This window comes from Pagrus major, chromosome 2 (assembly GCF_040436345.1).
Source record: "Pagrus major chromosome 2, Pma_NU_1.0".
Lineage (NCBI taxonomy): Eukaryota > Metazoa > Chordata > Actinopteri > Spariformes > Sparidae > Pagrus > Pagrus major.
The window spans coordinates 11,741,103-11,767,371 of NC_133216.1; the positions used below are offsets into that span (position 1 = coordinate 11,741,103).

The following is a 26,269-nucleotide window of genomic DNA, read 5'->3' on the forward strand; positions in this document are numbered from 1 at the left end:
CTGAGTGTGATGATGGCGCTCACAAACTCACAGACTGTCCGAGCATCTATTCTTTTGAAAGCCTTTGAAACACCTTGACTTTGACCTGCAGCGCTTCACAGCAATGTGACTGTGTCTGGTCAGTCATACGTGTCTGTGTGCAGCTGCAGATTAAGAGATAAACTGGAACAAGCCGCTGAAAATGATTCGTCCACCACTTGTTTTTCTCCGTTATTAAACACATTAAGTTTAATTTGATTTATGTGTTTGTTGTGCCTCCCAGAGTTTGATTTGGCTTTAGAGGGAGATCACATGGTATTTTTATTAGCTTCCAGACGCTCTCTGCATCTCCACCTAGAACTGTACTAAAGGGGCGCTATGTAGTTTTGGAGAAGAAATCCAAACTAAGAATTGTGATATTTTCAATATTAATGAGCTAATGAAACAAACTCAGATATATTTATCTTCTCCATAATTGAATAAACAAGCTGTTCTCAGAGGAAAACACTGTTTGAAGCTAGAATGGTGGCAGGGTCCGCCAAATATAAACAAAGTAAAACAGTATGAAATTGTGTCGTCCTTTAGGGTCAGTTTGTTTATTCAGGCATGAAAACAAAGAGAGTTTGTTTATTTAGTTTGTTTAGGCACACACAAAAAAAACAGTCAATGAAGATCTTCCTCTTCTGATTAAAGTTTCCACCTCAAAACTACATAATGCACCTTTAAGTTCAGTTCAGTTTAATTTCTAAGCCACCCAGCAGATGAAGTATATACAGTAGTTAATAAGCTTCATCTTTGCTGCAACATTACAGCGATGAACACATAAATGCAACAATAATTATTATGTAATAATATGACATTCATAGATAAATGTTAATACTTTTACTTGAGTCAAACTGTGAATGCATGACTAAATAACAGTATTTTTGCAGAGATCTAAGCAGCATTTTCTGGCATATTTCTGAGCCCAAACTTCAGACTTTTCCCTGAGCTTTTATGTCAGTGAAAGTGCTATCATTTTTACCTCTATTATTTCAGACTGTGCCTCTCCCTTCCTTTACATTACTCCTAGTAGCTGAGAAACAGCTTGCAGGCTATCATTTACTTTGAGAACAGTGTTGACATGTGGCCTACCTTACAGCACACCCGCAGGCTCGTCACAAACAGCTCCTGTAACTCCCATCCTCATGTGTCGGGTATAAAAACAAAACAAAACGAGGTGAGAGAGTAAAAAGCAGTGAGGGTTTCCACCTCCTCCTCCTCCACCTCCTCCTCAGGTCTGCAGCTGCTGCTGGATGCACTGGACTCCCTGGACAGGAGCTGGGAGGAGGAAGAGGAGGAGGAGGAGGGGGAGGGAGGACTGTGTGTGTGGATGGGAGGACCTGACATCAAACATCCAGCTGAGCACTTTAAATCTCCTTTCAGTGTGTCCATCTTTTAATGTGAGGCAGGTGTGGCTGTTTAAGATGCGACATTGAAAAGAGTTTTATTTTTCTTCTTCTTTTATCAAACTGATACAGGTTGTTATGTGGGGTGTAATGTCAGGTATCGTCCAGAAGGTGTCCTCAGTTTCCACTGGTTGCTCTCATCAGTGTGTTTGACAAAAGGGTGTGAACATCCCCACAGGCAGGACAGGAGGACACGAGGTATTTCATGTTCACAATGCAAATAAAACGCCTTAAAATTGTTTGGAGTAGACAGACAATATTCCCACTGTGATTCTGGTGTTACTCTTTCAGGTCACCTCCATGGATTAAAAGGGGCACTATGTTGTTTTGGAGAAGAAATCAAAACTCAGATTTTTAATATCTACAACATTAATGAGGTAATAATACAGATTATTTTCCATAAGTGAAATAACCAAGCTGTTCTCAGAGGACAACACTGTTTGAAGCTAGAAAGGTGGCAGGGTCCGCCACATATAAACAAAGTAAAACAGTATGACATCGTGTTGTCCTTTAAAAGGTGCAATGTGTAAGAATTGGCATCCTGGTGAATTAATATTCAAAACAATAGGGGCAGCATTGCACCAGAACAACTAACCGCTGCTAACTGTAGCCACCGTTAGCTAGTTAGCTCAGTTAGACGTGCAGCTAGCAGTCCAGGCTGTGGGCTCAGGGTACCGTGGAAGTGTTGGTGTTTACACTAGCACAGGAGCTTAACGCTAACTGTGATATCTCTGCAACAAAATACATACGTCATAATGTTAACTTTTATTTCTTCACATTCTGCTGATCATTTTAGTGAATTTTTGAATGTTTTCAACTAAACACATCTCACAACTGTTGTGCATGTTGCTAAAAGAAATGAGAACTTAGAGTTATTGTATTAAATCAACATTTCAGCTTGTGACCAATTAAAATATGGGAATGCATATTTGATAACCCTTGAGAAAAGTCAGACAAAAAGGACAAGAAATATTTATCTATATATAGGCTGGATTACCAAGTCAAATAATGTGAGCAACTGGCTCCCAGAGGCCCTCAAAAACTCCAGATTCACTGTTAATAATTGGTTTAAGATAATCTGGTCAATCCTAACTTTGTCTGGAGTCATGGCCCAAAGTTTTCATTTGAATTATTGATATTCAGTGAAATAAAAAACAAACTTCAGAAAAGGTTATTTATTTCCCTCTCCATCGCTGACGGCCAGACTAAACTAAAAAGATAAAATGAACAGACTTGTGTCAAAATGTTTCAAGTCAAGTCTTTAACTTCTAAGTCCAAGTTGAGTCTCAGGTCATTTATTTTCTGTTAAGTGAAGTCATTAAAACAGTGACTCGAGTCCACGTCTCTGCTCTTAAGTGTAACGTCCTGCTTCTACTGATCTCGAGTGTCTTGAAGAACCTCTACATGTGGGAACAGTCTTATGCAGGCAGAATTTATTTTAATTTATTAATGATCTATTATCGCAACAGTTGCTTGGGTGAAAGTACTAATCTTCTGTAAACTTAGTAGCTTGAAACTGACGACGTATGTGCCTCCAGATGTTTACCACACTGTTAAAACCATTAAAATTCAACATATATAACACTCACCTTGAAAAAAAGAACACATATACCGTACAATAGTTTGTGGAAGCTGCTCTTTATTTGTAAAAGAAAGAAAAGACTTCAGTCATTGTCTGCTACACGTTCTAATTACATAAAGAAAATATCTGCGGAGACAAACGCAGAGAATATCCTGAATCAAACTTAGGTAGAGTCAAATTTGATTGAATTGCTTTCATATTTCATACATCTTTCACTTCTGAACTCAAAGAACAGTCAGTTATTTATATACACGGAGCACCGATCAACAGTGCTCCTCCACTCCAACCCTGGTCCTCTGGATCTTTTATACAATTAATTTACACATCAAATCTGTGACCCTTTATCCCCCATTAGCGTAGCGACGACTAACCAGCAAGCAGACACACTCCGTCCTCTCGACCCGCCCCCCACCGCCCACGATTCTCGCTGAGGAACTGTAGTGTGGAAAGATGTGTGCAACATGAAGACAACTCTTTCACATTCAGAGTAAAGGCAGCCTTGAATACGGTCAGTGAGTCAATGGCATGCCAAGCTTAAAGCAAATGGAGCCCACCACCCAGTGCGACGCTTCAGATTCGTGGATGAAGTGTTTTTTTCTTCTTTTTTTTTTTTTTTTTTGTTCAACTAGACAGGAAACTGATCCATTGCAAAAAACCCTAGGCACAGAATCGACTATATACTGTTAACTGACTCGTACTCTAACCCCCCTGCACTTAAGTACAACAGAGATTGTGAAATCTTTCATCTAGTAGAAAATTTTCTTAACACAAAACTCGTAGAATATTTAGTGCTCTATCATTCCGCTTAATAGGTGTAATTTATATAATAGCTATTTTTTTTTTAACTCTACCTCTCAATGATAGTCTGAGATCCTTGTTTTAATGCTGAAGCACTCCCACAGGTGTTCAATGTACTGTAGATTTTACATTTTTTTTCTCCCCAGTCTTAAACCAATAATCATAAATAAATACAAACAACACACAAGGAATGTCTACTGTAAACACGGTAAAAAAGACAAAAACTAAACAGGTGTAAACGCCATTAGCATCACTACTTAGTGACAGTTAAATAACTGTAGGGGATGGATGACTGATGATCGGATCAAGAAAGGGAAGGGACCGCTCTCCTTTTTTTCTCCTTCCGCCCCCTCCCCGCTGAACATCGAGCCTTTATATCCAACCACAGTAAGTCCAAATACATAACATCAAAGTTTCTCAGCACCCAGAACTATCTTTACAGATTACACTGTAAAACGGATAAGGAATCCTCTTTAAGGGGGGGGGTTTTAGACAGCAGCATCACTCGACGTCTTGGACAAGTTACAGAATAATGGGTGTGAGCTATCGCCAAACGTCATTTGGACATTGTTACCATGGTTTCTGACAGTCGCTGCACCATTGTGTTCTTGACATGTCTGTATTTGGGGGGGGTGTGTGAATGTTTCTCTGAAGAGTTAGACTGCAACGAGGACAAAGCTTTGCTGCTAAGTGCTTCGTCTTCCGAGAGACACTTTTCTTCAAATTACATGAACTGCATCTGCAAGAAAGGCAACAGACGATATTAGTGACAGGGAGTATAAATAATGAATAAGTCAAATGACTGTTTTGCTAAACCCTTCCCCAGAACAGCACTGTCCAATTATCACCCTAGCAACCTTAACTAGGCACGGCAGGCCTGTCAAGCTATGAATTAATGTTGAAGTGGTGCTCAGGAGGGATTAATAAGAGCTTTACTCAGCAGGTTGTGTTATTTTTACTCTTTCAAAACAAAAAACTCAAGTGTAAGAACTTAATTATGCAGTATGTTTTGCAGTTAGCTTCTCCGGCTAGCTAACTTAGCCACAAAAGTAGCAACTTTCAAGGCCAAGGAGCACATCATGAACTGACTTCATTATACTGTAGTGGGTTAGTGGGATTAAAGGGGAAAAAGGCGATTCACAAGTCTATTAAAAAAAGGATGTCCAACTGTCTTATGACATTACTATGAATTTGAATGGCAAAAACTGCCACGTTATCAATATAAAAAGGTTCAACATTCCCCATCTCCTTAATCTTTTAGCATGATATCATACAGCCATCAAGTGCTCATCTAAAATATCTATTGTCTTGTGTAGGAAAGAGTAAGCTGAAAAAATTCAAAAATCAGCAAGACTCGTGGAGCTAATGTTAGCTTAATTAGCTAGCTATAGCTGATAAAATTTGCTGGAGTTTTAAATTTGACAGAGGACTACTTCCATCTAAATCTAGTCTATCTAAGTCTCATTGTTTTAAAAATAACTGAGTTTTGATGGAAAAACAGCCGTCGTTATTATTTTAAACTGCGTAGGCTGTGTGTTATTTGAGAATGGAAAGCTTGACAAACACAGCAAGAGTAACTTAGGCGCACAGAGCTAAGCTAACAGTCAGTCAATTCTATTCAACAATGAATAGATTCAGAGAAAACAGGTTTGAGCAAAATGTGATGATGGTGGAAGAACAAAGGGTCAGAATGAGTCTGGCGATGTTAAAGACGCCATCAATCCATCAAAACAAGCAAGAAATCCAAGCAACAAAGGTCATGATACAACAGAATAACTGAGAATTATAAATGTTGCATCTGATCAGATGAATACATCAAGAATGCAAAGATTTTTTAAAAAAGGGTATTAGCATTGGGCATGCAACGCATGCAGGTGCACCCGCAAGCAAAGAGCATGCTGTACCTAAAGAGATGCTCTACAAGAAATCCTTGAGAGAGAGGTGTGCAAACGGGTCCTGTCCAGGGGCTCGGAGAGGACTCTGGCTGGAAGGACTAGAGGCTGCGGAGGGCTATTTCAGGAAGAAATACAGGAAGTAGGAGGACCAGAGGAGAAGTCAGATAGTCAGTACAGAGACTGAAGGAGGGATGAGATTAGTCTGGAGAAGCTGTGATGTATGACAGAAGGGTTAATAAAAAAGGAGTCATTGGGGGAAAAACAGGGAGTCAAAACGAGGGAGATGATTCACAGTTTTTATTTTTTTTGTCCCTTTCAGCTCAGGAGAGTGAACGGTCCATTGTTAAAACTGTCATCATCTTCAGCAGTATTCACACCGACAACAAAGCTTACACAGTGACTAATTACGGGACACGTCACGGCACAATGGATACACCTATTTACCCAACCTGATAACTGTGCAAATAGATACTGACTTCATTGTGCATCAGCGTGGAGGAGCAGTCGGACTGTGGAGCACCCACCTGAGCACTAGACACAGAGCCGAAGGGGTTGGGTGGCCTCATCACAGGCTGGGAGTACATCATGGTGGGTGGATTCATCATCCCCATAGAGCCCATTTGTGGAGGCTGTACAGAGATGACAGAAGGCATGTCAGTAACAGCCAATTTCAATGGTTTCATTTACAAATTTAAAGCAACTGTGTGTAGAATTTATACGTCAGTTAGGGCTGAAACTGTAAATTACACTAATCTGCTGATTCATTCTTTCTACTTAATCATTAATAATTTGGTCTCAGAGCCCATGATAACATATTAAAATGTATATTAAGTGTATTATAATAAACAAAGAAGAAAAACAACAGTAAAAAAAGTAGAATTTGGCATTTTTTGTTCAAAAATGACTCACAATTGTTGCAGATTGCTGACATTTGTATACAACCACTAGGGGGCACCAAACAAAATAAAATATTCTACAAATACTGGCCTTAAATTAACATAATTAAGCAGAATATGTGACTATTAGAAGTTAAACCGTCAGTCAACATGAAGGCTAATAAGATAAAATGTTCATCTCAACAATAAATAACCTGTGTACCTTCCACTGTTTTGTGATGAAAGAAAAGATAAAACAAGTTTATTTTCATTTCAAAATAAAACAATTATTAATAAAGACAACCTTGTGCCTGCCAGTAAAAATTAAATATTTATAAGACGCCGAGTGTGCTTTAAATTAAAGCTATTGAGAATTCTCCACCCTTCATTTTATTTTGAAAACAAAACAAAAGCCAAAGAACGGCTCACTTGACCCAGTTTAAGTGCATTTAATTAATTCTCTAAATAATAAGCAGCAGATAAAAAGCGAGGGGATTTACCCAACGTGAACTATTTCAACAACATTCAGGATGTAATATGAGATACATTTTTCACTTCAAAGGACTGAACAGCAGCTAGAGACTGTTCTCACATGCTACAACATCTACTGTGTGTTTGCAGTTGTACTGACCATGCCGTATCCCATCATGCCCGTGGGTGTGGTGGCAGGGAAGGCCATGATTGACGGTGGCTGAAGAGACACAAACAGGCCAGTGAGCAGCGTAACACTGCAACTACCTCATTCATTTGTCAGTAAAATGAGACAGGAGGCGGAAATCACGAGCACTACAGTGAGAAGTGCGTGTGTGTCACCATTGAGACGGGGTTCCAGGTCGTGGTCGGCGCCGCTTTGGGCTGCCAGTTGGTGCCGCCAGTCATCCTCTTCTCCCCCGGCTGGCTCCAGTGGATGTCACTGCAGATTAAGACACTTGATGTTAGCACCAGCTTGTAACTGCCCTGAAAGCACAAAGCTGCCGCTGTTCTTTCTCCACAGCAGCAGAGTGGGTGCGTTCAAGCCGCACAAGCGCTCAGCCGTCACTTACTTCTTCATCGTGCCGTTCCCGATGCCGAGGTCTGAAAAAGACAGAGTTCATTGGGCAAGTGTTAGATGTGTGTCTGCGAATATTTTGTCGGTTTGTGCCTTAATGAGCACGAGCTTTAATGAGTGCAGCTGAAGGCAAAGCGTCACACTCACTGCCGACGAGGTTGGCCAGGGAGGAGTCAAGGTCATCTGACACCAGCTTGTCTGGCGGCAGACCGGACGCCTGGTTGGCGCCGGCAAGAGTCGGTTTCAGGATGCCAATAGCGATATCTGACAAGACATGCAGAGAGAATAAACATATATACTCCCTGTAGTTTCAACAACGATGGAAATAAGCGCAGACAAAGTTTAATATGTTGTATTGTTTACACATATTAAAATATTGTCAACTGTTGTAAACCAGATTAAAACACAACAGTTTCTTTAATCATTATTTTTCATGCTTTTATTAAAAAGATGCCTGTAAGGTGAGAGATGACAGGAAATTAAACGTCTCCAGCCAGCTCGCCTAAACTGATATGACTATCAGTCCTCAGTCTTCTGCTGTGACAGGAGCTGTTAACTTGAATACACGAATACTACACTGCAAAAACATCAGTCTTAAGATGATCATCAACACGTCTTGACAGTTTCCACAGCAAATGTTGTGTTTCCACGTCTAACACAAAAATATTCTGCCTGGTTTTTTGTTATTGGATGAGAAAATTCATCTCCAAATGCAAGACGGAGGCAGACATTTACAAGGAATATGCTTTTTTTTCATTGGAAAAATAAGCGCTTAGCATTTATTCCATTATGTATTTTTTAAAGAAATGAGACGTAAGCATATTTTTCAGCAATGTAACGTAATGTAAGGTACGAGGTCCAATGTGTCTCAGCGCTGGTCAAAGACAAGAACGTTGTGACATTCTGCACTTTTGGGCAGCACGAGTGGTAAAAATAGTAACAGATAAGACAACAGTGCGTTCTTTAACTGGCGACTTGTAAGTGCTGCAGGTGTTTCAGTCGTATGTGACGTCAGGACGAGACACAGCGCGTGTCTAATATCACGATTTTCCTCTTAGTTGACAATGTGACTCATCTGGGTTTCTTTCCAAAAAAATGATATAATGGGTCTAAAAATAAGTGCACCGTGCTGTATGGACTCTGCCTTTCAGATAGGTGCTCCTTTTCTTTAAAGCTTTGAGGTTGTCTGAAGCAATTTAGTTTCAGTGCCAAACATGGATGAGGGCTTCATGCAAGACTGGACTTTGATTCATTATCTGCACACTACATTTAAGCACGTCTACCTCGCTCACACGCAGAAAACCTTTTGCATGTCCACTTTTATGTAAATGTGAAATCCTCACCATCAGTGTTGAGGCTGTTGCTGCCTGCGGCTTTGGCTCCAAAGACTGACTCAAAGTCTACTTGGAGTCCTCCTGCTGACTGCTGCTGCTGCTGCGGAGGAGGAGCCTGTGGCGTCGAGTATCCTTCATAAGGGATGAGAGAGAAGACAGCTGCAGTCACAGAGCTACACAAAGAGAAATTAATCTGAAAACTGACCGCTGCTTGGACTTTTGGTTTCTGCACTGCTGCGTGTAAGTACAGTGTCCATGTATCAATCACTAGAGAAGAGCCTTCAGTACTCTACCTCTGAATAGACCTGCTATAGTAGAGGGCTCAGTGGGGAAAGGAGCCTGGTGTGGGAGGTGCTGAGCAATGGATGCTGGACCACAGAAGGAGTCTGACAGGCCACAGGAAGCAGGAAGACAAAGAGAGAGAGCGAGAGAGAGAGAAACAGAGGAAGAGCAAAAGGAAAAAAGGCATTTCAAGGCCAGGCCAGAGAGACAGGTGGGAAATGACAGCAATACAGGCAGAAAGAAGACAGCTAACATGTCCAACAAGTTATTAAATTCTGGGTGTTTTACGTATAAATTCATGTTGGAGAATAAAATAGTGCAGAACAGTATTATAGCAACCAAGAGGGAGAGATTTAAGGAATAGGTTTGACTTTTTTGGAAATATTTGATTTCTTGCTGAGAGGTAGAGCAGAGGATTGATACAACTCTCATGCAGTGGTGGAATGTAACTAAGTACATTTACTCAAGTATTGTACTTCAGTGCAATTTTGAGGAACAGAAACAGGGGAAACAGCTAGCCTGGCTTTGTCTGAAGGTGACAAATGCACCTTTAATGCTCACTAATTAACATGAATATAATAAGTGATCATGGACAGATCAAGGGGCATTATTCAACGTATATCACTTTCACTTTCTAAAGGGGAAAAAAACCTGATCATTTATATTTTGATGCGATCAAAATGTAACATTTCTCGCAGTCAAACTTTCAGGTGTTGCCGGGAAAAAAAAAATATTGCTTGATTCCTGGAACAATCTTTATATCTTTATAATTGTATATGCGATGAAAACATTGATTATTGCTCCAGTAAACAGGACGAACCTTAGATACGACCTTTGGCTCAGCTATAAGCCAGAAAGCTAACATTATGCTAGCAAGAATTCAAAGTCAGTAACATTATTTTGAGCCTTTTCATGGCCTTAATTTTGAGCAGAAAATGGGAGAGGGGAAGACATGCAGCAAAGAAACACAAGTCAGATTTGAACCCTGTGCCGCTGCAGCGCGGACACAGCCTCTGTAAATGGGGCCAACGCTTCACCAACTGGGCTACTGGGGCGCCTCATGTGTGATCATGTCAGAACACGAGAGTGTTATCAATCTTTGCATTTAATTCTAGGCAAGAAAGCAAACCAATGTAATTCCCAAAATGTCAAACCTTTCCCTTTATATGAGTTTATGTCCACATTTCTACCATAAATATCAAAATAAGAGCCCTGGGGGGGAGGGGGGGTATTACATAGGATCCTATGTTTGCCAGGGCTCAGGAAACATAGGCTGAGATGGTGAGCCATCGTAGTACCTGAGATGGAGTGTTCTATCCGCACTGTGCGTTTGTAATTGGTTGAAACGGATGAGTTTGTGTCAATAAAGGGATTGTAACGATCTGGAGAATTAAAAAATAGTGTTGGTAAAAGAAGAACAGGTTTCAACTTAAAGCTCTACTACTGTTTGTATTACAATGAAGCACCAAACTTTCATTAAAAGAGAGGATGAGAGGTAACTGTGAAGCAGAATGGGTGTATGGCCTCTAAAGTGGGACATGGAGGGTCCTGGTTGATACATAGGAGGAGTTGAGAGGTGCAGTCACTATGAAATAACACAATTTGAGCTTGGTATGAACTGCAATGAGGTGTGTTGCAGAGAAAGAGAGAAGAAGATAATTTAGACATTTGCACAATTCAACATTCAAACTACAGCAGCACAGTGAACATGCAAACTAGTCATGCCTCTAAGTGACTACAGAGAAATGAACAAGAGCGACGAGACTTCTGAGGAGAAACAAAATGAGTCGTTACCACCAAACATTTCATGACCAGATGTCCTAGAGGAAAAGCTAACACCGTCTGAAGACACGACAGGTAAGTGAGTGGCATCGACAACGAGTTTTGAGAGGAAAGGGTTAAGGTTTGGCATGGAATCATCTCCAGCTTCAGCAGAGGTGAAAGGATCTATGCAGGCAGAGGAAAGAGAAGACAGAGAAACAGAAAAAAAGACAGAAAAGAGTGGAGAGGAAGAGGTGGGCATCAGAGTCAGACAACAACAAGAGAAGGAGAGCATGCAGAACAGGTCACCAAAGTCCAGAAAACACAGATGTTGGTTGGAGGTGTTGGAGGAGGCGGCGGCTCCTTACCTGCCCACGCTGTTGCCACTGGAAGCCCTGTGGAGCCTGACTGCATGGAGGGCTGGAAAGTTGACTGCAGGTCGAAAAGGTCACTCTCCATCTTCACCGCACTGAAGACGAAAAAAGGACAACAAAAGATGTTTTTACCCTGATACAAGTACTCCTTTTGTGTGCACAAGAAAGAATAACAAACCCAAAATAAAATGGTTGCTGAAGTGATTCTGGTCTCCTCTGAAAGTCTCCATTAGTCCAAAGTATAGTTAATAGGGGCTCGACAATAAGGATTTATGAGGTGAAGCACAAGCATACATTTAAAATATCTCTGAAACAGGAGTTTAGTTATGTGTGGTTAAAGGATGTGGGTGAAGCTTCAACTATAAATATCTGCAGGTTTGAGAGCAAGGCGGTCATCCAGGAAATTGACTAATTCATAAATTAATCAATAATTAAAATAATTGTTGGTGGAGTGAGTGAGTGAACAAGCCAGTACAGAAAATATATGTGACACTTCCAGACAGAATTTACTGCAGGAGTTGGTGGAGGCCAAAAACAGAGCTAAAAGTGAATAAATGATTTAGCCCCTGATGGCCTTTTACTCATCAGATGATCAGAAACATGACTTAAAATTCATGATAATGTCTCACACACGTATGCTTATAGATGTGATGTACATATAAGTCACCACATACTGACATTGATAGTTCTTGATATTCCTACATTAGTATTGCAAAAGTAAAAATAAATAAATAAATTAAGCTGATGAAAATGTCCATCTACATGTTCTGATTTTAAAATCTGTCCCAGTTGAATGTTTGATTGAATAGCTGTGAAATAGGGGATATACTGTAGATCTGAGCAGTACCCATTAGAGCAGCTGGGTGTGGAGAAGAGGTCGATGGCTGGTGCTGTGCTGATAGTGCCCCCGGTGGTGGAGATCGGCGATGTATCAGTGGTAGAGAAGGAGGGCCTCTTTGACAGCTCTTTGAGCCTCTGTTCCTGGGTGAATGGGGAAGTCAAATTCAAACAAACAACTAACCGAGACGCTGTGAACATGTTTGATCAACGTGTTATTTTATGAAACAAAAACGAACCTTCAGAGCTTTGAGTCGAGCCTGTTCCTCTTCGAGAGCAGCCTGCTTCTCCCGCTCGTCCACTTTAGTGAAGGACATCCCCGTGCTGGCCAGAGATGACACTGCATTTGACAGAGTGCTGGCCCTGCAGGGGAGACACACAATCACACCAGAATGACTGAGTTCTTATCTATTTTATTTAAGAGTTTCATACTACATTTTCATCTTTTTTCTCTCTCCTGAGCACTATTCTCAAGTTGTTTTACTGATTACATACGTTGGTATTATGTGTAATGTAACAAATCAAGTGCACAGTAACTCACAGTACGATACAATCACGATACATAGTCCACGTTACAATATTTATTACAATTTTAAAGGAATGACTAAAAACAATGTCCTTTAATAATAAATGTGATGTGTACAGCATCTATTATTCATATACAATTTGTTTTTACTTGAGGTACTTCTGCTTTTACTTCTTGAGCAAAATAAAAGTAGCTGGTCAGGACCTACGCATGTGAAGAAAGTAGCCACTGGACTATGTACAATTACAAAACAATACAGCAGCCATCCCTCCATCCCTCTGATTGTACCAGGGCACCCAGGGGGCTGTGGCACAGGAGGACAGCTGAGAACAGGCACTCGACCGCGGGTCCCACCCATCTCCCTCCCTCTTGTTTTCCAGCGGACGACCAGGGCCACGGAAATCTCTGTCAGTGTAACTGATTGACTGATTATTTCCTAACTGTATGTTCAGTGGCTGATGGGTGGTAATGGCATTGTGTTTGGGAAACACACTACCTGGATATTGGACTGACGTCATGGATCAATATATTCCACCGTTCCAACTGATCCAGTATCATTATGCAGTGCTGCACCTTATAACGATATTAAATCAGACTGGTCCCAACTCTAATTTGTGCTGTCTCATTATCAGCTTGTCAGCCATCTGTACAGTCTGTTGAACTGCATCATTCAAGGAAAAAGATGAGAGGAATTCAGAGATTGTGATGAACGTACCTGCTGGCTGCAGTGGAGTCTTTGACCTTCTTGCCCTCTAAAGAGGCCAAGTGCTGCTCCAGAGCTTCAAGAAGGCTGCTGGGAGCCTGTTGTGACAGAAAAAGCACAGTCAGCAAGTTCCTGAGAAGCAGAAAATGTGGTTTGTATGGACATCAAGACCATAAAGGACAGGGGTGGGCAACCAAGATAGATAGAGCAGAAAACTCCATGAAATAGACCACACCATTAAAACCAAGGTGTAGACAGCCAATTGATGTCTTTGATCAGGAGGTTAAAGAGAAACTATCACGTGTATTGGTTACCCACCACTGATCAATGACTGCATTCCAGCCGAAAAAAGCTACTTTGGATGAGAGTAACATCTGTGTGGGATGACGTACTGCACCACGGCACCTTCAACAACTTGCTGGATGTTGTTGAACTGGCCGTGTCTAAGCACAACAGGGCAGCCATTTTACAGTCGATGAGCTACACTGGTTCACACCTCAATAACCAAAGTGACCAAAGTGAACAGAATTTACCACAGCGAGCGTTTTTTCCTTCAACTGTTTTTCACCACGATGTAGGAGACAGAGTCAGAGCAGAGGCATGCAAAAAGACAACACTGAAGCAAGTCACGGACATAGAAGAAGAGTGAAATGATAGTACTTACACAAACTGTGAACTGAAGTGGAAAGATAAGGGGAAAATACAGAATATAAAGGTGGTGACAGTCAGAGGGGAATGCATGTTAGCTGCAGTTCTCCGGGGGGTAAAATATTTATGTAAAACTAGTCCCCACAGCACAACAGTATGTGCAGTTTTTATCAGGATATATCTAACTGTCACTGTTTACTGAGTGGGATGCAGTTACAGTGCTTCCTTTAAAACACCTTTATTTACTGTAGAAAGACGGAGAAGAAGTAGGCAAAGGTGGAGAAGAAGAAGAAGAAGAAGAAGAGGAGGAGGAAGAAGAAGGACAGGAAACAGGAGAAGAAGACAACCTCATCCGGCAAACATGCGCTTGAGAAGGAAATCATGCAAAGTGTTTTATTTCTAAGAATATTTGTGTTGGGTGGACTGTACTGTAGTTGGACATAGACAAAGCTGATGAAAAAAGGGCAGTTAGAGCTTGAAATAAGAGGAAGAAAGAAAAGAAAGACTTCTGTGTTTTCAGATTGCCTTGAAGGCCGGTGCTTACCTGTGAAAGGTCTGGAATGTCTCCTCGATCGATGCCCACCTGCTGTTAAAACCAGAGAGAAAACCAGGTTACAATCGAGTCTTTGCAGCATCACTGAAAAAGGTAATTCATGACTAGCGGTGGGACAGATATCGATACGGGAATATACAAATATAGATATTTTTATTAAATCCTGCAGGCACTCTGATGATGCCCTAAGTGTGCCTTCATGCTGATTTGATCAATCACAGTTCTTGGTCTGAACTACTTTAGTACTTTTTTCTTCTTCAGTACAGACACACAACACTACAGTATTCATGACAGCAGGCGTATCTGTGAGAAGACAAGTGTAACATACCTCTGCTACTTTGAGGAACTCTGATATCCGAGTCATTCGGGTGAGAAACTTCTTGTAAATATCCAGACCTTCTTTACACTGAGTCTTCTTCATGTCAAAGTATTTCTCTGTTTGGTAAAACAAACAAACAAACTTAGGAATGATCAACCACAAAGTGAACCAAAGACAAAGAGAAAGCTCAAAGTGGAAGCTGTCTTACCAAGCAGGTTGATAATGCCTTCATTATAAGCAGCAAAGAGCCTGATGGAGTCTTTGAAGAGGAGCATGAAGGCTGCATTGATGACTCCATTAGTCAGCTCATTGGCATTGACCTGGAGGAAAGCAACAAGCCAGAACATTTATCTTACAGCTTCTTCACAGTTGACGTAGAAAAACAACGCCTGCGTATGTGAACTAAGATAATGCAGCTCCACTTTGTTTGCAGTGGCCTCGGCAGCAATCTGCACACTCCAGACGAGCTTTTTACTCCGCGAGCTGCGGGAGGCTTCACCTCAAACTCACATTGAAATCGAGGAGGGCGTCCATCTGGTTCTGAATAATGGGGATAGTCTTCAGCAGCTTCTCTGTATTCATGGTCCTCATTACGCCGTCCACTCTGTGCGGACACATGCAGAGTCGGAGCAGGGGAGGGCAGCGTGGAGAGAGGGGAGAAATGGATGAGCAAAGCAGTGAAGCTCCTAAAACATGATAACAGACTCACTCTTTTTTTTACACAGATTGAAGGGCTTCAGCTAACAATTATTTTCATTAGCCAGCAAACTGAAGATGAGCCTCTTGATTAATCGTTTAGTTTGTAAAATGTGAGAAAATAGTGAAAAATGGTGGCTAGAATTCCTCACAGCCCAGAGTGATGTCTTCAAATGTAATCTTTTAATCAAACAGAGATATTCAGTTGTGTTTGTAATGCTGAGCATTTCACTGAAAGGATTATTTGAACATCAGCATAGATGCTGATTAAATTTCTTTCTAAAATCAACTAAAAGCTAGTAAATTGTTGTTAAAGGGGCACTATGTAGTTTTGGAAAAGAAAATATAACTCATAATTTTAATATTTACAATATTAATGAGGTAATAATACAAATGCAGAAATATTTATCTTTTCCATAACTGAATAAACAAGCTGTTCTCAGAGGAAAGTAAGGTCCCAAGAACACTGTTTGAAGCTAGAAAGGTAAAACAGTATGAAATTGTGTTGTCCTTTAAGGTCAGTTTGTTTATTCAGTTTATTCAGTCAGGAAAACAAAGAGAAGTTGTTTATTTAGTTTGTTAATAAATTTAAAGTTAAAAATAAAAAAAAAATCAGTCAATGAAGATCTTTCTACCCCAAAATGACATAGTGCTCCTTTAACTGTTCAATAGACTTATTGTCGCGGCTCTAACTGATTCATTTCCTTTTGTAAATTAAATTTAAATTACTCAAATTTCATTCTGACATTTGAAATGACAGTTTTGGAATATTTGCACTTATTTTGCAACGGGATGTTATTTTAAAAAGGACAGAAAATTGTCAACGATTTTGATAAACAAATCATTTAAGTTATTTCGGTGACACTTTATTTGAAGGGGAGTGCATAAGACTGACATGACACCTGTCATCAAACAAAGATGTCTTTATGAATGTTTGTGAATACTGTCATTAAAAGTCATGTGTCTATTATGTCTCCCTTCAAACGAGCTCTGGAAGCTGGTCGTTAGTTTATGTTCGTTAGCTACTGTCGGTCTCTGTTGGCAGAGTGTAGAGAGGCACTGAGACGAGGCACCGAAGAATGTACATATTGTCACATCCTTTGGACTGTCAAAACACTTGACCTTCACAAAGAAATCCACAGTTCAGCAGCATTAAAAGAACTAAACAAATGATCCACTGGCTTGTATAGGCCACCAAGAGAGACGGGGAGGGTCTCATTTTTCAAGTCACTTACATATCCGCTCACGTTTGGCCGATAACGAAGTGATTGACACATGTAAATTGATCTGTAAAGCCCCTTTATAGTCATTGAAATTTATATCTGAATTGAATTTGAAATGATAAGTTTGGGATTTAGTTTTATGAGTATTCGAATATTATTCTAAATAGGACACAAGTAGGGCTGAAAATCCCAACCAAATAATCACTGAAGTTATTAAACCAACCACACATGACAGTGTAATGTAATGTTGAAACATGAAGCTCAAGAGTTTCTTTAAAGTTTGATAATTAGGTTATGTTGTCTTAGTTAATGTCAAGTTGGCGCAACAAAGACAAACAATGTCCACTTTGCATTAAAAGTTACATAACTAAACGAACAACACTTAATGACAGCAGTCATAAACATTCATTATCACTTCTTCATGTTCATCACAGGTGTCATGTTAGTCTTAGAAAAACAGCAAATTTTGAGAAGCAAAAATCGAGAAATATTTTCATTTTCCCTCGATAAATAACAGTTTGTGCATCTGTTGATTATTTGAGCATAATCAAACTGTTTGTCGCAGACGCAACATAAGACAAAAAGTTGTTTACAGTTACAGTGTTTTCAGTTCTTACCCGCGTTTAACTTTTGTGAAGTCAAAGGCAACCTGTCTGTATGAAACAGCTTTCTCGTTCAGGTATCGACTATACCTCCTGATAAACGTGGACATGTCATAACCTGGAACAAAGAACCGCAGTAGATAGTTTAAAAAAGACAATCATTTCTTATTTTAATGGTGCATAAATTCAGACTTAAAAATGAAACTGAATAATTATAAATCACTTCGTTACCTTGTAAACCGCTTTTGTCCAAAAAATTACTGAGGTTGAATAGTGTATTCCTTGAAGCCAGGTACTGGACAAAACGCTGTAGGAGGAGGAAGATGGTTAAACACAACACCACCACACCATCAATTATTAACGCATTAATGCTCAAATAATTTGTGGTGAGGTTATCTTTTTTGGTGTCTCACCTCATTGCCGTAGACCATGAGGTGGTGTGTGGTGATGAGTGACTTAAACACGACCACCCAGCTGGTGTTAGTGGTCCTCTCAAACAACGAGTCGGCCAGTTGGGGAATGTTCACGTTCATCTCGTTGGTGCAGTGGATCAAATCTGAAAGAGAAATAGAAATAATTCATAAGATCACGAGGTTCAGCTGATCATTGTACAGCAGCGCATCAGTAATAACAGATTATTATTATTATTATTAATAGGGATGGTCATACGAGGCTGCAAAACAAGTTGATCAACATTAAATATGTTGAACTTTTCTTCTCCAATATACCTTTTTTTATTTATCACACATTTTGAAAACACACATGCAGGGATGCTGCTAAAGGAATGAGAAATAACAAAACAATCTTTTTTTGGATAATAACAGAGATAGAGCTGAAACAATTAGTCGATTTACTAATTATGTGCAGTTTCCAGCCTCTCTTTTATCAGTATTTACAGGATTTCATTGCCTTCTATCATAAATAGACCCATTATCAGTCTGGCCAATATTCAGCATTTTTCTGATTATAAAGAATGATGTTTATTGTTGAGTGTGCAGATTAATCGAGAATGAAAATAATGTGTATTTGCAGCCCTAAATACAGATATTATCCAGCTACTGGTCACAATGTTGTGTTAAACTGTAGCTTGAATGCTGAATTTTCCTGTTCTTCGAGGCTAGACTGAAGTTAGAAACAAAATCTCATTACATAATGATACTGAGTTGCTGAGTCATGGTTATTTTGATATTAAATATCACAACATTGTTTGTGTGGTGCCTTGAGGTCTGACCTGAAGGTTTCAGTGTCAGACTGTTCTGGTTTCTGAAGATAGATGTCGATTTATCTAATGTGCAACTGTATTCAGGAAGCAGTTTTTATCTATAACAGACACATTTAAAAGCTTCATCTTGAGCTGGTGCGCAGACAAATACCTGCTGCCTACAAGGAAAAAGTTAAAATCTGATCCAAAAACAGTCTCTGATGTGACTCACGCTCATGTCCTCCACAACAGGGTACATGTGCGCAGTTTTTTTAATTTGGTAACCTGTGAGCAGCATCAAGAAATCTTAAAAGTTGCAAAACCAGACTGGTTCTCATGTGGAAATCATTTGAAGAGCGGTTTTGGTTGAGACAAAACTGAAAATGTTGAATGGAAAATGGTTTAAAAGACGTCAAAAAATGGTTCTCCAAATGATTCAAACATCATCTCTCTCCAAAAAGAGCTGGAAACCTTCAGTGCTGTTGGTCTAATAATCCAAGGCAACATAATCAGTTTCAATTAGGGATGCGACATCAAGTTCAGACACTGAACTTTATCTGAACTATTTTGATAATCACTTGATTATTTAATTCATTTATGAAGTGCAAATGCCAAACATTCGCTGCTTACAGCCTCTTAAATGAGAGGAATTGCTGCTCCCATCTATTTCATACCATTTTAAACAACAGATCTTTGCGTTTTGGACTGTTAGTATTAAAGAAAAATCCCACTAGTAACACAAATGGTTCTAGTCCATGAAATTTAAAATCCCAAAGGTCCCAAAACGGAGAAAATCATGTTGAAGTTTGGGAGAACTAACACACAATGGTGCTCAAGCGGTTAAAAAAACATTTCATCTTCCTACCTTTTGGTCTGTAATCCTGTCAGAGCAGCCTAAAAACTAAAAGTAAGTTGTTAAAAACCCAACATGTGAAATATGTATGCAGGGTTCGAGCCTAACGTTTCACCCTGGTTGCACTGGTGCCACTACTGTAACTTTCTGTAACTGTAATTTAGGTCCACCTCATACTATATTTGAATTAAATCAAACGTTTTTATTCATGTAGATCATGAATAAAAAAATTAATAAATTACTAAAGTCAAAAACCCTTTTTTAAAATCAGACCGGCTAAATTTCATGCAACCAATGAAAACCTTTTATCGCACTCGACAGATTTTGGAGCAGATGTGCAGCCAAAACAGTCGCACCCTGGGGCCTTGGTATGTATTAAATGTCAAATATCAACTCTTCGTGTCATTATACGTCACCCCTATTTGCAAAACTATTACAGCAGACGTGACCTAATTTCTATTCAAAATACTCAACAAAACACTGCGACTAAAATGGGGCAACAGCATGTTAAACGTGGATGTTGTCTACATAACATTTGCATAATAAAACAGCAAATCATCTTCCTGTAATGTCAATGCAATCAGGGATCAGTGCAGCAGCAGTAGAAACTGATATTGATATTTTAATTGTTCGACAGAACATCCTTTAACAGACCGGTGTAGAGTGCAGGGCATTAAGATGTTAACCATACATGTCCCACTTCCTCTGCTCATATGTTCACCCATGTGCTGGTTGAATGATGTTAGTCAAAGCAGTGCTAACGACCCTGCCATTCACAGCAGTGATCAGACTGACGGGGTAATTGGGCCTCCCTTTCTGTCCTATATTTGACTTTTCAAAAGGCGGGGGAATTTAAGTAGGACAGGATAACCTTCTAGAGAAGAAGCAGCAGCAGCAGCAGCAGCAGCAGTTAGCATGGGTGGCTGAACTGCCCAGAGAAGAAGAGGATGACTGAGAGGAGATGAGCAGGGAGGAGGAAGACAAGGAGGAGGAGGAGGAGGAGGAATATGGGGGAGGAGGATACATTGACAGCACTGACATGTTACAATCAGCCTGCTAAATATTCACAGTGGCTGACATTAATGATGTCAAATTAATTCATGGGTCACAAATGTGTTCATGTAAGAGTCATGACGGTTCATGGTGGTGCCAAATGGTGCGTTAATGTTAAAATAAGGCCGGGTCATATGGTGGGAGTCAATATAAGTCACAACTAATCAATTCAGGTAATCATTATTTCTGAAAAATGTTTTCATTTATTTTCATATTTTCTGTAAAGCCTATTAAATGAACTGTTTTTCTAAACTTAAATGTGCTTGAAATGATTAATTAAGAGATAACTTTGTGAAATAACATACTACAGCTGATCATAAATACTAAACTTTCACTTTGTGTTGATTTTGGCGGCCCCTGTGGACAACAGCGGCAGTGTTTCTACTGCTTCCTGTTTAAAATCTGGCTGGATCTGGCTAGCAGGTGCATTTGTTTTGGGATCAGGTAAAAGAAAGAAGCAACCTTTTTGTTTTAACACAACAGCTGTGTGCAGGATATATGCCAATGAGGGCATGTATCTATTTCTGGCTATGTAAGTGCTGTAATATGACGATGGTGTAACAAATAGGGGTAGACCTATGATCTGGCCCATATTCAGCATTTTTCCGATTTATCTGTATCGGTGGTTTCTCTGTCAGATTGCTGATAAAATAAAGTAATTAAAAAATGTGCTACTTTGGCTCTGATGCAGTATCCTCTAATACACTGCCCCACCCACAACAGCCTTTGGATGGAAACGCATCACAGTTAATAGCCTATAAACACTGAATTATCTGAATCTGCAAAGCTAAATGTATGAAATAAATGTAGCAGAGGGGATGTATAAAGTAGCAGAAGTTAGAAATACTCAAGCACCTGAAAATTGTGCTTAAGAACAGTACTTAAGTAAATTGTAGTAAATTGAAAAAGTCATATCGGTCGATCCCTAGTGAAAAAGTAAACTTTTAGTACCTTTCATACAACAAGGTAACATTTAAGCCTATTATTTACAGATTCGCTTGGTCATAGAAATTTTGATGAGAAACTTTTCAACATTCTCCATATCACAGACCTGTCGAGGGGATCAGGGACATTTCAGGATCAGTTTTGAATCCTTTCAAATCCTGCAATTTTCTTCATCTGTTGAATAACCGTCCAAGGTTGACTTGTGTTTTTCTGCCCCATGCTCTACCATCTTTTTCTCTAGATGCACCCCAGTATCAGCCATTACAACAAAATGTAACCTTAAAAATAAAATTCTGCTAAGAAAAAAATCTCCTTCTGATTCCTTTTAGATGGCTAACATACCACTCACTGCAAATCTTAGCATGGGAAATCGTAAACATAGGCTCTTCACCTCTGCGTGCTGTAAATTTGTTTCGACGCAATGGCAGCCATTAAGAATAACCATATAGATACAGTCAGTCTTCTCGCTGATGGTCCCGTTTGCTTATGCAGTTCATTGGAGGCATCTGCATTACATTTATTAAGTCTGTTAAAAACTCCTTGTAGTACATTTAAAGCTAATATATCGGTTTATACTACTATCATTATAATTTTGTTGTGTTTGTAGCACTGATTACCAAACATAAGCATGAATCGTGTTTCCTTAAAGGTTCCTTGACACAAGAGTTCTTGACGCTATTCCACCAATCGACAGGTGGAGGTAACGTGCTGAGAGATGCAGCAATAAGTCAGTAAAGGCAAAGAAGAAGACTGCAAGCTAGTGTTAAAACAATCATTTTGAGGACAACAGCTGCGGACATTAGTGGACATCTCTGTCAATTTATAAGACCAAATGATTAATCAATTGATGGAGAATCTGGTCATGTATTCAGCAGCATTCGCAGCCACCCTACATTTGACCTAAGGTGAATATATGATAACACTGCCCAGCTCTTACCATGCATGAGGCTTTGAATCAAACTTTAATACTGTTTTGGCACGAGACCAAAATATGTCCGGTGCAGTGAGTAGTTCTAAGTATAGCCTGATCGATACAGGTTTTTGAGACCAGTCCTGATGTTTTAGATGTGTATATCGGTTTAAATTCATTTTCCTGATTTAACATTAGAGAGGTTTGGCTTCTTTTGTTTTACTTAAAAAGCATTTAGCCATATCCAGCCATAGTTGTGCATTCCTTCATCCCAAAAACTTTATTTAAACTAAGAAAGGGTCAAACATAAAATGGGATGGGTCAGAATGGCCATAAATAACACTTATGCAGGGTTTTCCCTACCATTGTAAGGTTTGGGTGCAGCACCTAAGCCGTTCTGGGCATCTCATAAGCTGAACGAATGTAAAATTAATGTGGAGAGCATCAAAACTAATAAAAAGGACTTTTCCCAGATAATGGTGTAATTAGTCCCCAGTGGACTTATTTAGCAAGTTATGTTATTAAGCCTCTTAGTTTTTGTTGATTTATTATCCGCTCTGGCTTTACCGATGTATTAATAAATGGTCCAAAATGATGTACAAATGATGTATATTTTTTTGTGAAAAATGTAAAACATTGTCTTGTCAGAGGGCTCCCGAATCTTTTGTCAAGTACATGCACCTCAGTCTTCCACAAACCAAGGGATAGCATCATCATAACATGCATATTAAGAAATAATAAAACATTACTACTTCTATTCTGTCAGAAAACATTAATCTGAATTAAAGGATCAATATAGAATTATTAAACAAAGTTGCTGCTGTGCCTCATCTGGACTCCTTTAACGTATGTCTCAACATGAAGCAAGAGGACACCGTGTTATTCAGTACTAGTATACGCCAGTCACGATGAGCCGACAGAGCGTCACTCTGCCAACTTTCACTCATCTCACCTCAGGGGAGTCAGCTGAGCCGCACAACAGGTGTGGAACCTGTGACTTAAACACCAGGCCAAAATATTCACAACTAAAGACGCCACTTTTCTGCTCTATTTCACTCCACAGACTATTATCATGAGTCTTGGAGTCTGAAGATACAGCACACACCTTTCTCCTGGACTGTTACTGAACTCTTATGATGATGCAAAGCCTTCATAAAAGATAAAACCACTTTCATTACTGCCATCTTGCATTTGCAAGTGGAGATCGATGTGCTGAAAATCAACCACTGCTGTATCTCTGAGTACAGACAGGCAGTGACTCCTCAGTGAGTGCATCAGACTAATGATCATACAAAATTTAAGCCTCTTATGCTTACATCAGGGCACATATAGAGGAGTCTGATATCCTGAGTGAAAGGAAGGGAAGACCTCTTTTGTTAGACCTCAACCACAAACTGTGATTTGTACCCTTAAAGGATAAGTTAACCCGAAAATAAAAATGGTCCATAAAACATTTCTGGAGCTTTTGAACAACCGAAGTAGAAGGAGACTTGTTTTAAAATGTAAAAAAACAACATAAAATGGCTCCATAGAGCTCTTCCGACGTATTCCAAGTCCTGAGATCCAAAACTTATTTGAAAAAGATGTGATTTACATCCCTGACACGCAGTCGACAGGGTGCAAGCAAACAGGTTTTACCTTAGCAGCTACAGTGAAGATTCTGGCTTAAAGGAGGGCCTAAATATCGTCTTTAGGATTACACCAGCTTTTTAGGTTTTTAAAACAAGTCCCCATCTTCTTCAGTTGTTCAGGAGAACGCTGCGATGCTGCTTTGCTGTGAAGCTCCAGAAATGTTTAGACAGGGATGTGGTTTTAAAACGTAGGAAAAACCAACTGGAAATAAACACAAAGTGGCTCCATACAGCTCGTCCAGTGTAATACAAGCCTACAGAAGCACTGAGACCCAAAACTGATTTGAAAAGACATTATTTAATCCCTTTCTGTAACCTGAAATCTTCACTGTAGCTACTACGCTAAAAGCATTAGCGCGCAACCTATTTGAGGTGGGTGCAGGAGTTCAACCGCACGTGTAAAAAACATCTTTTCGAATGAGTTTGGGATCTCATTCCTCCCGGAGACTTGGATTACGCCAGACGAGCTGTATGGAGCCATTTTTTTTAGGTTTTAAAACAAATCCCTATCTACTTCAGTTGTTTAGGAGAAAGCTGTGACGCTCTTTTTGCTGTGAAACGTTTCAACGGGGATGGGGTTTCAAATCATTAACAAAAACAACTGAAAACAAACATAAAATGGCTCCATACAGCTCATCCAGGGTGATACCCAAAATTTGATTTTAAAAAATGTTATTTACACCCTTTTTAAAGCTGAAATCTTCACTGTAGCTACTACGCTAAAAGCACTAGCGCGCAACCTATTTGGAGTGGGTGCAGAGTGGGTCTTTTCAAATCAATTTGGGATCTCAGGGCTTCTGTCGACTTGGACGAGCTGTATGGAGCCATTTTATGCTTATTTTTACGTTTTAAAAACAAGTCCACGTCTACTTCACTTGTTCAGAAGCTCCAGAAATGTTTTGTGGACTAAGAAACTTCATCCGACTTTCCAATCAGACAGTGACTGAACTTTCATTTTTTTTTGGTGAACTCATCCTTTAAACCTCCTCAGGCCTCAAACAGCAGGTGTCATGTAGCTGAAACAGACACCTGTCCTGCTGCAGGTGCATCAAGATGGGAGCTGGATTTCCAGCATTCCTGTAAATGTTAAATCAGGGCCTGTGTGTGTGCAGGGGCCCTTTACACCTACACTGATTTATTTTATTTTTGTCAAAGTTTTCCCATTAGTTTCCTGTTAAACATCCTTTTATCCTCATGTGTTAGCATGTGAGCTAAACATTTAACCTATAAATGAATGAGTGATCGTGAGAAAGACAAGAGAGCTAGCTAGCTAGCAAAAACCAGACAGCTAGACAAGCTAGTTTTAGCTGCCATAAAAACGACAATAACGGCGTTTCTGCAAACTATCACAGCTTTCTACGTGTTTAAAAGCGTATTAATTGTGTGTAGGAGTGTGTCAACGAGGCCTGTCCGCGATGTAAAAACAATATAATCTCCCATGAACATGAACAAGCAGTAGCTAGCATATTAGCTAGCATATCCTGAGGCTTTGTGGCCTGGTGGCTCCTCCATCGCCATAACTGTTTCTCTGCGGTGATTTAGCCCTGAAATACTACGTTTAAAAACACACAAGTTTTAAATCAAGATACTCACAATCCAAGTGTTTCTTTTTCGGGCCCATGACTTCGTGAGTGGTGGCCTTGCATACTGTTTTCGACACGGCGGATCCCGTTACACTGTGCTGGGCTGCAGTTATCCGGTCCGTAATGCTCTGCCCCGACATCTTCGCTCATTCAACGTGACAACAACAAAAAAAAAAACCCCACCACACACACAGGACTCTGAATGAAGTCGAGCCTCGTCTGGGGTTTTGTCCTTTTTGTCTTTTTTTTTATATATAAAAGAAAGAAAATAAAAACCTCCACCTCGTCCGCAACCTTGCCGGACCCCCCCAAACTCTTTATCTCCCCACCTTCCTTCCTTCCTCGGTGGGAATGAAATGAGCAGCTCGGCTATGGCAGCCTGAGACCAGAGGAGGGCGGAATAAAGAGCAGCTCAGTCCGACAACAACAACCCACGCTGATAACGTGAAAAATGTTTCTTCGGGCTCATTCAGATGATCTCTGGGACGCCGTGATAGCCGGATCCGCTCGCTGACTCATCCGACCCGGGTCTCTGTCTCGCTCTCATCCCGATGTGGCACACCGGATCCCTGCCTTGCCTCCGCCGCTCCGCCAGTCGTCTCCGCTGCTG

At 40.1% G+C, this 26,269-nt stretch overlaps 1 protein-coding gene across 9 annotated transcripts; it reads right to left on the minus strand.

Moving 5' to 3' along the window:
• Positions 1-3,046: 3,046 nt before the first annotated feature.
• picalmb (phosphatidylinositol binding clathrin assembly protein b) lies at positions 3,047-26,269 on the minus strand. 9 transcript variants are annotated; one of them, XM_073483607.1, is made up of 23 exons: positions 25,670-26,269; positions 17,897-18,039; positions 17,715-17,790; positions 17,499-17,601; positions 15,473-15,566; positions 15,171-15,282; positions 14,972-15,078; positions 14,635-14,676; positions 13,455-13,540; positions 12,453-12,576; positions 12,224-12,357; positions 11,371-11,471; positions 11,036-11,188; positions 10,540-10,623; positions 9,253-9,345; positions 8,969-9,091; positions 7,773-7,889; positions 7,621-7,651; positions 7,391-7,490; positions 7,209-7,268; positions 6,227-6,331; positions 5,712-5,817; positions 3,047-4,546 (listed from the first exon to the last, which is right to left on the minus strand). In XM_073483607.1, the coding sequence occupies exons 1-22, from the start codon at positions 25,797-25,799 to the stop codon at positions 5,725-5,727; spliced, it is 2,211 nt and encodes a 736-aa protein (XP_073339708.1). In that variant the 5' UTR covers positions 25,800-26,269; the 3' UTR covers positions 3,047-4,546; positions 5,712-5,724. The 9 variants fall into 9 exon arrangements, with proteins under 9 accessions (XP_073339708.1, XP_073339639.1, XP_073339667.1 ...); XM_073483538.1 differs by lacking the exons at positions 9,253-9,345; positions 10,540-10,623; positions 11,036-11,188 and having other exon boundaries at positions 6,179-6,331; positions 25,670-26,266; XM_073483566.1 differs by lacking the exons at positions 9,253-9,345; positions 10,540-10,623; positions 11,036-11,188 and having other exon boundaries at positions 12,224-12,351; positions 25,670-26,265.